Genomic DNA, 16,744 nt, shown 5'->3' on the forward strand with positions numbered 1-16,744 from the left:
AAAAGCTTTTTGTGTCTATGTGTGTGTGTGTGTGTTTGTGTTTAAGTATAAGTGACTTGTGTTTCTTTGGCACAAAGGCTGTTAATTAAAGCAAGGTGGCTTACCTCAGAAGTTAATCCGTAGTGCATCACTGCACTGTGGCAGTCAGGCCCTATATGTAGCCTGAATGGACAGGCTGATAAGCACAGGAGTAATCGGGGTTGCTACAGGAACATAATTGGCTGAATGTAGACAGAACAATGATGTTAACCTGATTTATTGCACTGTAGAATCCATTGCACTGTCAGGACAGAGTGACACGCACATCGTTAATGCTTTGCTTGAATCCACCAGTAAAATACGGGATTCAAACTTTTACAGCATGGCTTTATGTATGTTAAAACTCACCCACAGTGCTGCCAAATAATAGCATGAGTAATCTACAGTATTATCCCATGTTAGTGATATTGATTCTAATGTGTGTTATCAGAAATAAAAGGTAATCCATGTACAGGGTCAAAAACATGATCATCTCTAGTATTAAAACTACTCTTTTCCTTCATCTACACGAGTGTTAGAGATGTTACAGAACAGATCATGAGAGATATGAAACCATCCTGGTATCACACAGACTTGCTTGTCCATAATTACATCTCCCATTAACACCTCACTGACTAGTCTATGTCTAATTGGTAACACTGGCTTCACACACAACCAATCATCACTGCGTGTTTGCACTATTGATTAACAGTGGAAAGTAACAAAGTACATTTACCCAAGAAATACTGTGCTTTAGATGAAATTTGAGGTGCTTCTACTTTAGTATTTTTTTTTATACCACTTTATACTTCAACTGTACTGCATACGAAGGAGATATTGTTCATTTTACTCCACGATCATTATTTGAGGGCTTTAGTTACTTGTTAAAATACATTTTTTGCATAAAAAACATATGAAGACTTTATAAAATATGACACTTTGCGATGAATGAAACAACACAGCAGTTAATACAGTAGAGCTAAAACAATTGGCAAGCATTGTGAAGGTGTCTCTTTGGGTTCTGGGTCATTTGGATTATATTTATGAAGAATCAATATAATACTTATAAGAATCAATTAATCAGTCGAGACAATAGTCAACCATTTAACCCACAATATAGATATGAATAATCATTGTTTGCAACACTATATACAATAGTTTAAAAATAGCTCCACTTAAACCAACTACAGCAGTAGAATCCTGCTTTCAGTGGCCATTTTTCTGCAAGAGTACTTTTACTTTTAATAATATAAGAACATTTTCTTGATTATATGTACAGACTTTTAAGTAATATTTTAAATGCAGGATTTTTACTTCTTCGACTGAGTATTTCTACAGTATAGTATCAGGATGTTTACTTAAGGACAGGATTCAAGTTCTTACCTCCGGTGGTAGAATGTAAGTACATTTACTAGAGTACTGTACTTTTTGAGGTACAATTTTGAGATTGTACTTCACTTAAGTATTCCCATTTTCTGCTACTTTACACTTATACTCTGCTGCATCTAAGAGGGATATATTTGAAACATTTATTTGACATCTTTAGTTAGATTACTTACTTTGCAGATTTGATAAGTAATACAAAATATAATCAACAAATAAATTATAAAGTCTTATCACAGGGTAAGATAAAACTTTATTGATCATCAGAGAGGAAATTCACAAGCTACACCGCAGACGAAGTATACAATAATTAAAGTCAGTTACACCTTTATCAGGTGCAGCATTAAAATGATGAACACATCACTAATTATAATCCAAACGGAGACATTCTAAATGAGTATCCTACTTGGATATTAAAGTATTAAAAGCAATTGTCAGTGTATAGTTACTGTGATCTAAACATTCAAAATGGAGCGGGAGGAAGCACACATCTATTATATCACACCCTTTCTCAGTAAGTCACTGAGTAAAATGAAACAGACAGCTTCCTTATAAAGATAAACCTATACCTAAGACTTTTCTAGAATATACCATTTTTATTGCTTTTTAACTTTGTCACACAAAAATAACTCATGATTATGTATATAACAGTAAGTGCCAAATATCTATGTTACAAAAACCTATCTTGGTATATAATAAAAATGTACAGTATTTGTACAGCTGTCAATATATACCCATACATATATTCATATATACATATTTTTTTTCTCTATATGTGCATAAGTGAGAATGTGTATAGGTGTGTCTAAATTTAGTACTTTATATTATATATTTCTCTAATTCTGATATATATCTTTTTGTATGTTATCTTTATTCTTTAAGCGTTCTTTTGCAATTCAGCTTGCTTTTTTATCTGTGCTATTTGAGCTGCTGTAACATGTGATTTCCCCTGTTTTATCTTATCTTATCTTATCTTAAATTATAAATTAGTATAAACCAGTACAAATGTATGAAATATATATACTACCAGAAACTTACAGAAAAAAATATAAATATTAATATTACATATCTATCTTCATCAACTTGTCCTATCTTTTTCTATTTAAATGAGTGAATATATGAATTACACAAAGCATGACTATAATATAGTACTGATTGTCTTTGCTGTACAAAAAATAATATCAATATTACATATTTATCTTCATCAACTTGTCCTGCCATATTTTTATATTCAAATAAGTGAACATATGAATTACACAAAGTATGAATATATGCAATATATACATGTGTGTACACCCACATACCCATAAATGAATAAATACTTATTCACATATTAATACATTGAACAGGAATATTTTGAGTAGAATTTTGAGTGCAGGACTTTTACTAGTTGCAGAGTATATTTACACTGTGGTACTTCTGTTTTACTGAGGCTAAGGCTGAGACCTACTACTGTTAATGATTGACAAATGTTGTATAAATGATTATTAGCTGCGACGGTATTTCTTTATGACTGTGTTGAAGGTAAAACATATAAAAAGTTGGTGTGAAATGAAGTGAAACTGAGAGACAGCAGCAGAAGAGAAATACCTGCGGCCTGGACCTGCCTGGGCTCGAGCGGCAGCGGAATGACGTAACGGTTACCCTAGAAACCGATTAGGCGTCACCACTCCAGGCTGCAAATTCATGAGTGCGCTTTTCTCACCGGAGACCGTCCCGTCCCGTGAAGAGGAGGCAAACAGCCGCCGTGCCGCTCGATGGGGACTCGAATATGAAGGACATTGATGCGGATGTCTTTGTCCATCAGTCTGGGTGGAGTATATTCGCGGTGTAGTGGAGCTGGACGCGCCGACCTGAAACACATCGCTGCTGCGCTGGTAGTGTTGTTGTTAACCCAGCAGCGGCCAACATGGCTGAGGATGACAGTGAATGGGTTGTAGAGAGCATCGTGGGCTACCTGGGAAGTCCCGAGTGGGTCATTCCTGTCACGGACTTTATGGAAAACAAATGCACAGGTAAAAATTTGCATCCGCCATGTTAAGTTTGGGACATTTAGCTACACAGTAAAGCCCTGGGTGAAGCCTCTCTGGAGCTGTGACCGTTAGCTAGGTGGCTAAGCTAATGCTAACTTGCGATGTTTTGGTATTTTTAAACGTTTGATAACTCTGCATTTTATGTAATACTTGTCCTTTTTGTGACTTAGCCAGACTTTCAGAATTGTATTGTTGTCTTAAAGCCACAAAGGGCACAGGTTGCAACCAGCTAATCGATTAAAAAGTCCTAATAAGTCAGTAAAGGTACGTTAGTTTACCTTGGGAAGGTAATGTTAGCTAGCAAGGTAGAAACTAGTTTCCAAAAGGGGCGTGTATATGAAGTTATTGTGGGCATTTAATGCTACAAAACATACATAACTAGGTAAATAAAGCTAGTTAAGGAGGTGTTTTCCAGTGGGTACAGTATATATGTTGAATTGCTAACATTTATATGTGATTATTATCTTAGTTTTTGATGACGAAGATGAAAACAAGTTGTCATACACAGAGATCCACCAGCAGTACAAGAAACTGGTGAGTACAGTCTTTGCACCAGATATTTACTGCAACGTGTACATCTCCCCAGAGAGCCCTATTTTCACGACTTGGCTCATCAGTATCACCCATTAGTGGTTTTATGTTGCTGATTCATCAGACTGGACTAATGTAAGCTGCTTTGCTTCTGTAGGTGGAGAATCTGCTGGAGAATTACATGCAGGAGGTTGGCATCAACGAGCAGCAGTTTCTGGATGCATGCACCTCTCCCTTTGCCAAGTCCAAAACACTGCAGGTACGTTAAGCTTCCTGTTCGCACACCACTGTCAGCCTGCCAGTTAACCTGAATGGAGAATCAAGGATGGGATTTGCTTACATAACCTCAGTTATGCTGCTTTGTGCCTGGTGCCAAACATAGCTGGTCTCTGTCTCCTCCTTTAAGGCTGATGTGTGTTTTATTTCCACATGATTCAGCAATATGAGAATCCAGTCTGTGACGTAATCTACAGTACAAGCTACATATTTATGCTTTTAGCCTAAACTAAGTTTAAATCTGTTCTATGAAAGCGCTTTGACTTTGCCAGGCAGAAGTGTGTTGCCTAGGCAGAGTGCATACCTCCACTATAGGTGTGCAGTTGTCAAGACAGGTCAGCTCCAAGCAGCAGATTTTTCATCAAAAGTTATTCATTCTTTCCCTGCAACCTGGCTGCGCACATCAGGAATCTCTCATGTTTTCATAACTGTACCTAAAACTTGGCATGAGATGCTGCTGTTCATTTCAGTTTAATGTTGCAGTACCATGTGGCCTGCTCTATTTATTCAGCAGTCCTTATGTTTTGGTGACATTGATGAGGTGCTTGTATCTAAAGGCAAAAATAGCTCTTGTATGTTTAATTCAGAAAAATCCTGAAGCATCGGCCTCTTCTTTGGTCTTGTGGTCATTTTCCATACTTAAATGATGTCACATATATTTCTAATATGGCTTTTTTGAGGATTCATGCCCACTATTGCACCCCCTCTGTTCAGTCAGTGGGAAACTTCTCAACTGACCAGTTCCCTTAAGAAGAAGTTTGTTGCTTATTCACTTACAAATTTGCAATCTGTCTTGTTAAGATGCAGAGACAGAGAAACGGATCAAACAGGGCTGAAAATGAAACCTCCTTCATCCATATTAGTGGATTTAATAAACTGACAGTACTTGGTGAGGCTTTGAAACGGCGGCTGAGAAGATGGAAATTAAAATATGTGTTTGGGAGTGAACAGGTGGGCTTGTTCCCTCAGTAGTGGTCAACCCTGCTGCTGTTGCCGGTGCCCTACTCACATTTGTTTATTAGTGTGTGCTCTTGTGTAGCCAGTATATAAAGCACGGATCATGCATTGTAAGGGTTTGGTGGTTCAGGTGAGATTGGGTCCACATACCAAAAAATGTTCACGGCTTTAAGGTGCTATGGATATAGGCAGTGTTTTGTATATATGTATGTGTGTCTGTGTGTATTTCCAAACTGTTTGCCTTCACTGTTTGAGACAACAATTCCTAAATAACATACGGTTTTAAAAGTGTATTATGCTGTGTTGAATACGAATTTTAAGATACTATTAGTTACAGTTGAAGATTTTACAGACTGTCGTTAGATTGTCCTTGGCACTGATCAAGAGGTGTAATGTGGCTGTGCCAAATTGGCAGAGATGCAGGATGCAGGATTTCATTGCAATCCTCAGAGACTTAGATCTTATTAATTAACCCTAAGATAAATAGTTAATGTCTGCAAAGCATGTCAGATTCACCTAAAACAAGGATTAAGGATCGCAGAGGTTGTGTCTTCTGTAAAATGAGATTATGTTGTTTAGTGTAGTGTTGTATTTTAGGTTCTTTTTAAGTTCAGCTATATAAGTGATCGCTTGCTTCCCTGTTGTGTCCTGGAAATAAAACAATCAAAATATAATTTACCTTAATTAATAGTACTGATGGAAAAAAGCTAGAAAGATAAAGCATAAGGCTCAGGCTTAAATTAACTGAATAATTAATAAGTTTCTTTATTTTATTATATAGTTTTAATTTGTTTGTTTGAGAGCAGATGTAAGACTGCAACTACACTGAGGAAACAGAAACTGAGGGAATACACTGGTTTAACACATGGCACTTTGATTTTCATTTGAAAACACACCTCAATATCCATCGTACATCAAGATGATAGTAATTTGGGTATAATTCTGCAATGCTGCAGCAGCAAATTCAGTAGTTCTTATGCAAAACAGCACTAGTGTTTCACACTTAAGATACTTGAACTCTCACACTGATGGGGTATGTACCACATCTGTGAGTACGTTTCTCATAGGGCTTGGGCCGGTTTGTTTTATGTAGCAGGATTATTAGGTGATGGCCTTCTCCGTTTTGACATTTTCATTGAACTATTTCACCAAAGAAAAAACAAGAGAATAGAGAAGCCAGTGAGTGAAGACAAAATTATTTTCACGTTATCTGTGTGAAATTAATAAGGTATAGGGAAAATGTGGAAGAGGAAACAAGGAAAGCGTAGTCATATCTCAGACAGGTTTGCATAACTCAGTTACTTTGTATAGGCTAATGTGGAGTCGAGCACATGGCGCTCTATCTTGCAGAGGAATGTGTTGTGGCGTACAATCTCTTAACCCGCTGTAGCTGACTGACCTTTTCTGTGATTAAGTTACTCAGAGAAACAGGATATACATTAGGTTTTGGCTTCAGGCAGAAACGGCATGGGATAATAGAGACTGACAGAGGTCCAAGGGGAATAGTGTGGAGGGGACAGAGACAAGCTGAGCATAGAGACTGAACCTGGTGACCTAGAACACTGAACTTGTACTTATGGTTGTTCAGAAAGATTTGCCTAGCATTAGCCTAGATGGTGGACAGACCTCTGAAGATAGACAGGAAGCTAATGTGAAAGATTAGGCTTAAATGCCTCTGTGTTTGCAAACATATCTTAATGTGTGTAAGGACTTGACTTGATTGTCTGTCATGCAGGAAGTACTGTACATCCTGTCCTGATCTACAGTCGGCTAATGGGGAGAATCTTCCGCGAGGAACACTGACTATTTATTATTTCGTCTGCATCGTTTAGGGTTAGCTAATCTCATGCAGACAGAAATCTGTGTCTGGAAAAATTCAAGCACAAAATTAGTAGTTTAGTAATGGAGAACTTGTTTGAAATACGGAGCCAAAATCAGTGGCTGCCAAAGGTTTTCAAATGTGGCAATATAACTCAATTGTTTTTCTGTGAAATATATTCATTAGACCTCAGTTGGATTCACGATAATATCGGCACATCATCAGTAAAACAAAGTAGACTCGGCCACATGCTTTTTCTTATTTTTAATTCTGAAAAGTATTGTATTTCATGTCTCCATCTGTTGGTGGGCCATCACGATAAGAGTATCCATGCATAATATTCCACTACAGAAGAGACTTGATAATCACTAAAATTTGATGGGGAAAAAGTGGATAAATCGATATCGGTTATCGGTCAAATGTGTTGTGACATATCAGCATTTTGGCAAGAAATCCAGTATCATAATCCATCTTTGCCTTACTTAATGACTGGCTTTAAATAAATGCATAATGACCTATTCTCTAGAATCACAGATGCATCTCTTTACCTAGACGTAATACCATTCATTCGTCATTGTCTGATATGTGGTTGTTGTTTTGTTGCTCAGTCGGTGTTCCAGCCAGTTCTGGCTACAGATGACTTCCAGATATTTCGCTCACTGATGGTCCAGAAGAACATGGAGCTGCAGCTTCAAGCCCTCAGAGTCATTAAAGAAAGGAACGGTATGCTGCAGCAAGACACTCACAGCCAAACGCACACTCACAAACAGGAAAAAAGACCACTGATATAGCTGCAAGTGTTATGACTGTGTGTGTAGGGGCCCTCCCCGAGTGTCTGACTGATGGCATGGACGTGATGTCAGAGCTGCAGGAGCAAGAGATGAAAATCCTGCAGGAGGTTCTCAAGTAAGTCACCTGTGCTCTCTCTGTGCCCTACTACTCATATCCTATCTTTAAACACTTAGTCTTACACATATATTCATGTTTTCTCTTTATGTATTAACGCTGAAATATCACATTGAGTGTATTCTGTGAAACATCTTACAGTTTAGGCCACTAGATTTTTTTGTTTAATTGTTTTCACTAAGTTATTAATTCAGTCATTATGTGTTTAAAGCTGAGGTTTTTCCTCATTATATTGTTACAATATTTCCACATTTTCTCTGTGTCCATAACCTGTATGCGTCCAGAAGCTCCTGCCCCTGCTCTCTAATGGGATTTTGCTAGTGGCAGCCTGGCCAAGTAGAACACACTGAGTCTAATGGGACCGCAGTTAAGCTCCTTAGGGTCCAGCTAATTTAGGTTGGAGGGATTGACACTAAACAAGCAACTGAGAGAAATAGTATTTTTATCCCCTTTGTCTTACCAGGGTACTTTGGCTGCTTATGTGCGCTGCATTATTCTGCACTTCCTCCCTTCTGGATCACCACTGGCTTCAGTTCATGTCACTAGGAAAAAACATGCTGCCACTGTAATGCTTTTCTGCAACTTACTTCCCTAAAAGCACGTTAATGCACCATGAAGGAATTCCTTAATCCGTTTGCAGGTGCAGCACCATGCAATAATAATATACAATAATTTAAAAACTTTAAGGCGACTAAATGTTTACTGTGGTGGATTTGGGTTACCAATCTCTAGCAAGTTTCAAGTCTGCAAGTTGACTTTCATTCTGTACTGTTTTTTAATGCTTTGAAAGATGATCCTTAGTCAGGTTAAACTTCCTTATTGCTAAACAGGATCTATCGAAATGCTTTTCTCAAGTGCTGTAAACTGTGTTAGAGTGCAGACCTCATGTCTGGTTGACTGACTTTGAAATGTGTCTCTTGATGCCCACTTGACTGTGGTTGGAGTGCCATTAGAATAAGACATTTCAGTATTGGTTTTTAGGCTTGATTGGCAGTTCAAATGTTTTGCTGGGCTATTAATATCCCTGTCAGTCCTTTTTGGATGCTATGAAAGTCTTAACAGGGATTCTGACAAGGCACAGTCACAGTAACATCTGGAATGACTGTCATCAAAATGCTAAAAATTAAGTATACTGTCACGCATTAAAGGAACAGTTCAGATCTATTGAAGTGGGGTTGTATGAGGTACTATAGTCAGTATGTTATATACAGTAGGTGTCGGTTGGCATGCCCCCAGTTTGAAGAAGCAGGCCGCTAAGCAAAGTACTGCCTTAGAGGGGTCAGTAACAAAATGTATTTTAGCCGCCTACAAAAATCAATAGCAGTTTAAGTGTATGCTATATCGAGAATATTTTCACTGCTTCACCTTGACACAGACAGCCCTTTTCAATGGAGAAACCGTTAACTGCTTCAGTTCCCCATCTATGCTCTTGTCAAAGCCGCCAGTCTCCATTGAGAAAAACAGTAATTTCAGCTTGCTGAACACGGTAAGCGTCGGTCTGCCACTGCCTCGATCAGTTAGTTGATTGTGTTATTGTGTGACTTTGGTGAATCCAAACTAACCCTTTTAAGCGCCAAAGTCACACAATAACACAAACATACTAACTGATCGATGCAGCGATAGACCAGTAACTCCCATGTTCAACAAGCTAAAATTACTGCTTTTCTTAATGGAGTCTAGCTGTGAAGAGATATAACAATATAACAGCTCCTGCTCCCTGTCCAAATAGCTGTCTGCTGGCTAACATTTATTTGATTGTTGCCCCCTGTCCACAGCAGTATATTGCTTAGCTTCTGTGGCAGTACTCCTGCAAGCTTGTTGGTGACGATTCTCAGTCATCCAGGTCATGGTAATCTTCTATCGTAGACAACTGGACTTGCTGGAGTTTCTTGAAGACATTTCACTTATCATCCAAGAGGCTTCTCCAGCTCTCTCTCTCAGAACTGAAGAAGCCTCTTGGATGAGAGGTGAAACGTATTCAAGAAATTGAAACCTGAAAAGATGCCGACTGAAATCTACTGTATTTAGAACACTGACTACCGATAAGTACCTCATACTTCAGAAGATCTGAACTGTCCCTTTAAGTCGTGTGATAGTTTGCTAGTTATTGGGATATCTTTTCAACAGTAACACGCGGCTCTAGTTAAGTGTTTAGGAGCACCTGTGAAAAGACATAAAGCCACCATCAGTCAGAGTAATTATCATGCAGGTGTTCCTTTTATTTTTTGGCATGATCTTTGTTTAATTTTGTCATCAGTGTCATAAAACACTCATCATACGGATGTTTTACAGCTTTTCTTAGAAAAACAAAAACAAACTAATAGACCATCCTTTTCTTGCTCTTTTACATCTCTGTCTGTTTCTATCCGCACACCTAGTGGTAAATTCTTTGCGGAAGTCTCCTGTAAGGCAATTTAAGTTGTTAAATAAATCAAATTAAAGGATCTGTGTGTGTTGCCCTGATGATGCCTGTGAGCAAGCTGGGACATAGTGTGGTTAACACATGGAAATCCTTGACATTGCTGTCTCTTTCTAGTTTCTGGTACCGCAAGGCAAAGGTTAAATGTACAATAGAACCTGCTTAACTGTAGCTAAGCTCTTATCACACCTGGGCTACGCTCTTGAGTGGTCTACAGCAGGACCAGTTTTAGGTTTTGCAAAAAAATTACTTCTGCTTAGGCTAATTTATGAATAATAAAAGTTCAGACAATTTACTTGACTTAGATCTAATATTTCTTTCTTCTCCCTCGCTGCTTTGTCTTCAGAAAGTCAAAAGAGGAGTATGATGAGGAATTGTCCAGGAGGCTGCTATTAGAGGAAGCGGTTGGCTCTACCTCCAGCAGCTGCTCTGATAAGCCAATGACAGAAGGCAGTGAAGCCCAGAATACCACCTCTGCTCCCAGCCAACAAAGCATCACTGCCAAGGTAAGACACCATGAGCTAAACGATCCAAATTAGACCTGTAAAACCAGCAGCATCACTTTGTTACCTTTGTGGGATGTTTATCCCACAACACTACACCACAACTTTTTGTGTAGTGTCCGATGCTACTAATTCTTAATGGTTACCCTTTTCCCCTTAAAGGAATGGTTCACCCCCAGATCAAAAATACAACGTTTCCTCTTACCGGTAGTGGTATTTATCAATTTAGATGTCTCTGTGCCTTTTCTCCAATAAAATACTAGATGGTGCTCAAAGTACCAAAGAAATACATTTGAAAAACTCAACATCAATGTCTCTTTCCAGAAATCATGACCTAGTTACTCAGACCTTGTCATGAGCAGTTTCATTTAGGAACTATTTTCCTTTTGTACCAAAATACACCAATCAGCCATAGCACAGGGCAGAAGCAGGTACGCATCTACTCATGGCGTAACAGTACGAGATGTAAACATTAATGGCGTCCTCCTCGGGTGAGCTGCAACATTAGCTGGCTCAGTGGTGCTAGATGAGCAACGAGTAAATGCATGATTCTGCGTGGTGATACAGTTTACAGGAGTAGTTTGGTAGAAAGAATATAGTTCCTCCATTAAACAACTTTTTTTGGCTCTTTGACCACCTCAAGCCAAGTGCCATCTACTTCAGTTATACTCAAGAGAGGGCAGACTTCTCTACGGTCAATATCTCCAACACTCAGCAACTCACACCAGAACAATCTAGATTTATTAACAGCACCACAGGTAACAGGAAAATGTGTTGTTTTTTTAATTATTATTTTGGGGTGAACTGTGCCTTTAAATCGTGATCTCTCCTTTATAACACGACACTGTCTCCACTGTGCTGTTTATTCCATGCTAAGGCCAAAGCTGAGGGGAATGGTGACAGCAGCCGCACTAATGGTCACCACACCCCGCTAGTGAACGGGAACACTGCCACTGAAATTAATCTGGTAACTGAAGCAACCATGTAGTAACATTTACATTAGTGACCTAATAATAATACACCACAGTTAACTGCCCAGTTTAAGGATGCATTAATACCATGTGTAAACACAGAGTGAATATATGTGACATGGGTAGGAAATGAAGTTCCTTTGGCTTTAGATGTTTGTCCTGCTCTGTTCTCTGGTATCAAAATGTACTGTGTGGTACACAGGATATCCAAAACACTTAGTATCAGTGCATCCTGAGGGCAGATAGTAGATAGTAGCAGTAGTTTCTGTTTCATAGCCTGTGTAGTGGGTCGGTCATGTAGAATCTTTGTAGTTTTAAAGCATGTAAATTAGGTCGTGTGTGGAGTGTCAGTATATCAAGAACATTTGCAGATTGCAGAGAGAGTGGGAAGTGTTTTCTTCCATTTTACACGCTATTAATTTGATGTGAAACATTGTCTTTAGATATTTCGAGGCCACTTAAATATACATACTAAATCATTCACCAGTCAGGATCTTCTCTCACCAGTTTGGTACCAGTCAGAGCTTTACTGTCAGAGGATGAGTAGAAGTGCCAGCTTGATCAGATACCAGCAAAAGGAAAGAAAGAGAACCCGGTCAATTATGTTTTTCAGTATCCGGCAAAGTTCTACAGTAAGGATACTCAACTCGCTTTAGCAGGGGGGGCACTTTTGCAGAATGAAAGGAGGGCAGGGGCAGCAGCACCTCACAGGTTAGGTGTACGCAGGGGTGTTTCTAGGATTTAAGGACATTCAGGGCTTAGCCTGGACCTCTATCTGGGACCCTGGGATACCCACCTGGCAGGCCAGATCTGGCCCACGGGTTATAAGTTGAGTATCACTGTTCGACAGTAATATGAACGTTTCTGTATGACACACTAGTGCCTACAAGTCTACAATCAATACAAAGGACTGTATATGGTGTTGTAGCTGCATTTGCTTGTTGCAGTAGTTGGCTGAATTTAATGCAGTGTTTGTGTCATCTGTACAACATGTATTAATGCCTGTGGGTCCCTTCCTCCAGGTCAATGGCAAAGCAGTCACAAAAGAAGAGAGCAAAACAGCTGCCCCGGGAGGTGGAAGTGCAGCTAAGAGCAGCTCCACACCTAAACCAACACCAGGTATCTCAGGAGAACTTTAAACTTTTCACCACAAACTACAACTGAACTCTTCTTTTTGTCTTGTTAAAATTTTCCACCACATTTAGCTGATTTACTTCTAATCTTGGGGAAACCAAGAATTAATCCAGATTATAGTTAGTAAAACCTTTTCAACCTCTGAAAGAAATAGTGGAGATATATTGTGTTCTATTGTTTGTCCAGTAAATAAGCTACATGAGCAGTCCTGTTCATATTTTTTAAAGTATTGTGCCATTTTTTAACTCAGCCAACCTGTGAACAAAGTATTTTGAATATGTGTGTGCAGATTGTGGCAGTAACGGTGTGGCGTCCAGAGCCCTTCCAGCAGTGAGAGCTCCAGTAAAGTCCAGTGAGCCCTCCGTCAGCCTCAGTCCTGACACCAAGGAGCAGAGGAGCAGCATCCAGACTGCAGCCGAGGCGTGGCTGGAGGAGGCACACAGGGAGGCTGGCTTCTCTAAGCCATTTACAGTGAGTCTGTCCTTCTACTTGTTTCATTTAGCACTGTTGTGTGATAAAGGACTTATCTTTTGTTTAACACTCGGATATTGAATTCACACATGACCCAGTCAAGTGAATAACTTCTTTATGTGTCTGAATGTTCCATATATTTTTTGGTGTGCACACCACCACATCATTATAAAATTGCTGGAGAAGAGTTATCTGGACAAAACTCATCATGCATGCTTGTGCATTCTTTGAGCTGCACTGTGACTCCTCCTGTTTCACCTCCACCCCCCCACTTCCCTGTAGGAGTTGTCAGCGTCTCAGCAGGAGCAGCTCCAGCAGAGGGCGGCATATCTGCGTCAGCAGCGAGACAAGCTACATGCACTGAAGAAAGAGCAGCAGAAAACCAAGCACACAACCACGCCAGTGGAGGCACCCACCACCACCCCCAACCCCACCACCACCCCGGTATATACCATCGGTTCCTGTCCTCCGTTATACCTCCTTTTATTAATAGGTCAGAGGTCAGAGCAGTGTACATGTAGCTTAACATGGCTGATGATGTTAGATGTAATCAACTACTCACTTTTCCTCATATTCACTGCCTTTGAGTTGGGGCAGAACCTCATCATTTATCCATACTTTTCATTTTAATCACATTTTATTATCTTTTATTCCAAAATGAAATTCTTGATTTCACCAGCTTTTCTTTAACCCACATTTTTCCTCCTTGGCTTTTTGTTCTTCATTTCCCTCTGCCTGTATCTTACCTGGACTGCTTTGTCAGGAGGCAGTGGGGCAGTCCCAGAGAAACAGGGCCTGTCCCCCTCCTGCTCCTCTTCCTCCAGCACAACAATCTACTAACCCCCCCAAACAGAAGGTGATCAATCAGCTGCCTCTGCCTGATGTGAAGACATGTACTCATTCATGCCTAGCTGGTTGCTTAGGTTTTGCCGTGGTGCTCTCCCTCATCTTGTCTCTGTCTCACACAAACTCACTCTAAGTCCTGAGTCTCAATCCCTCAAACACAGAAAAGAAACAAGACGGCAGTTTTGTACTAACTGAAAGCTATTAAAATCTCCTTCTTAGATGCATAAAGCTTTATAAATATTTAGCTATTTGATACCAATTTGAAAACCCTCAAAATACAGATGAAGTATAGCCATATTCCCAATGCTAGCTGCTTTTCCTTTACTAGCTAATACCTGTGTACACATGTGCTTGGTTGTATTTCAGTTGTCTTTCCCTCTGCTTTCACTTCCTCAACATTTTTGTCTTAAGCCACTGGTGGTGATTGTTATCTTTTGTCTCTGGTCGTTAACCCTTCTGCCTGCTCTGGTGTCTTTACGCAGGAGATATCTGCCGAGGAGAGGAAGAAGCTACAGAAGAGAAAACATCTGGCTGACAAACTGAAAGAGGAAGTGATCAAGAAATGACGTCGCCCTCTGACTGCAATAATATTCTCACTCCTATCCTGTTTACTGCGTTAATCAAACACATGGCTTCCTTTACACTGCGTCCTAATTCACTTTGCGTAACACAGTTCAGGGTTTTTTCCAAAGAAACAAAAACGTAAGATCTTCCTTCTTTCAAAGTTCTTTTCATTGCTGTCTACAGAGGAAGAAGGTGCATCTTTTTTATATATATATTTTGGATGTACGAGTATGTGGCAGTCTCCGCTTGTAAGAGTGCACCCAAGTTTTCTAGCATCTGTTTGACTCAAAAAAGTTCAGAAAATATCTGGTAAACTGAAAAGCACTCGGACCAGTCAGGGGATATGTTGCCAGTGTTACTAGACTCGAGTGGAGAACACAGATGGCTTTTACTTTACATCACTAGATACACCTGGGCTGTGTCCAAAGAGCTCCTGATTTGTTACTGGGTGCACTACAGTTACGGTGCATTTCAATAACCATACCACTTAAAAAATAATATTTAGTAATTCCCAATACATACTATGTCTTTGAAGAAGAATAAGGGCCATGTTATGTTCCATTTGTTCTTTTAACCTGAGCATTTGTCCGTTTGTCTTGTAGGTTTACGACTTTATTCTAGCCAAATTCCAACTTTTTTCTCATAGATTTATGACTCTGTTCTCAAACTCTATGGTCGTTTTGTTTTTTTAAATGGCCCTAATTCTCCATCATATATGTCAAATGCAGTATAATAAAAATACCAGGATGGTCTGCTGCAGCCGGTCACATTTTACAACGTTCTTCTGCTATTTTCGAGCTATTCCGACCCACAATCCTCTGCGCAGTGGTAGATTGATCTCATCAGCTGCTCTTCAGACAGATAACAGAAGCTGCAATGACTATAATCGGTCAAGAAATTGAAAACAGTCTACTATGCAGCTGTAATTTAAAAGTTAAAGCTAATATATTTTGCAAAGTAACAACAGCAGAGCCCTCCAGGTTGGAGAATGGAGTTTTGTGTTATCTCAAAGGTAATCTTAAGTGGTAATGTTTAAGATCTGCCTCGTTGAAATCACATACTATTTCTTTATGCTTCAAATTTGACACTACGGACTGCAATGTTTAGTGAGCAAGAAGGTCAAAGTTCAAGGTGCAACAGTACATACTTTGTGAGGGCAGCTGCAGTACGCCCTGAAAGTAAACAAAAACGATGTAATTTGGAACACAGCATTACTTTAATGACTTTTTGGAGTGTCCAAATTCTATGTGCAATATTTATGGATCATATAGTGCCCTAAAAAAAATCCCACATGGAATGCACGTGCAGCATCTGTACACTACTTGCTAAAAATCTTACAATGCATTCATAGATATTTATTATGCAACACTACGCTGGTCGGTAACAAAATCATGATTCACAGCTCATTTTTCTACTCACCATAGAGTAAACCATTGATTACTAACTGAAGGAGTGATTTTGGACACACCCCTTGGCTTTTTTTCTCTGTAGACAACAGTGGCGTGGTGAAACACAGACTCAACATTAGGCAAGACTGGCCTGGGGTTGAATCAGTGAGTTAGGGTTAACACTGGTGAAAGACTTTACTGGGAGAGTGTTGTGTTGAGGTGAAGATAACATTAGCTAGCACAAGTGTACAGTCTTGTCGTTAGCATTCCCAAAGGGGAGGAGTCAGCCGGTACATCATAAAGCTGAGAACACTGTAGCAGCTCATCTTAGTCTAAAGAGCGCTGTGGAAGTAGTAAAGAGGAACTCACTGTCATGTGATGACGAAGGGGCCAAGAGGACAGTGTATTGCTTTCTACGAGGAATGCAGTATTTCATGTACGCTGTTTAATAAATCACATTTTATAGTAATGAGCTCGACTCCAGACTTTGTGTAGAAAAACTAGTCAGCTGATCAAAGCTTTGTG

The 16,744-nt window shown here is 39.5% G+C and overlaps 1 protein-coding gene across 1 annotated transcript; it reads left to right on the forward strand.

Annotated features, from left to right (window-relative positions):
- Positions 1 to 3,046: 3,046 nt before the first annotated feature.
- On the forward strand, positions 3,047 to 15,533 carry cfap36 (cilia and flagella associated protein 36). The gene is made up of 10 exons (XM_049600009.1): positions 3,047 to 3,416; positions 3,904 to 3,968; positions 4,123 to 4,224; positions 7,626 to 7,740; positions 7,836 to 7,923; positions 10,689 to 10,848; positions 12,839 to 12,935; positions 13,240 to 13,421; positions 13,704 to 13,865; positions 14,750 to 15,533. The coding sequence occupies exons 1-10, from the start codon at positions 3,311 to 3,313 to the stop codon at positions 14,831 to 14,833; spliced, it is 1,161 nt and encodes a 386-aa protein (XP_049455966.1). The 5' UTR covers positions 3,047 to 3,310; the 3' UTR covers positions 14,834 to 15,533.
- Positions 15,534 to 16,744: the final 1,211 nt, after the last annotated feature.

The sequence above is a fragment of the Epinephelus fuscoguttatus genome, linkage group LG16 (genome assembly GCF_011397635.1).
Source record: "Epinephelus fuscoguttatus linkage group LG16, E.fuscoguttatus.final_Chr_v1".
Classification (NCBI taxonomy): domain Eukaryota; kingdom Metazoa; phylum Chordata; class Actinopteri; order Perciformes; family Serranidae; genus Epinephelus; species Epinephelus fuscoguttatus.

What these genes read in the sequence shown, in the direction of transcription:
- cfap36 (XM_049600009.1), top strand. Translation starts at nt 3,311, where the DNA reads ATGGCTGAGGATGACAGTGAATGGGTTGTAGAGAGCATCGTGGGCTAC. An exon ending in GCTTCTCTAAGCCATTTACA is followed by an intron (nt 13,422 to 13,703) that starts GTGAGTCTGTCC and finishes ACTTCCCTGTAG; the next exon opens with GAGTTGTCAGCGTCTCAGCA. An exon ending in CCAACCCCACCACCACCCCG is followed by an intron (nt 13,866 to 14,749) that starts GTATATACCATC and finishes GTCTTTACGCAG; the next exon opens with GAGATATCTGCCGAGGAGAG.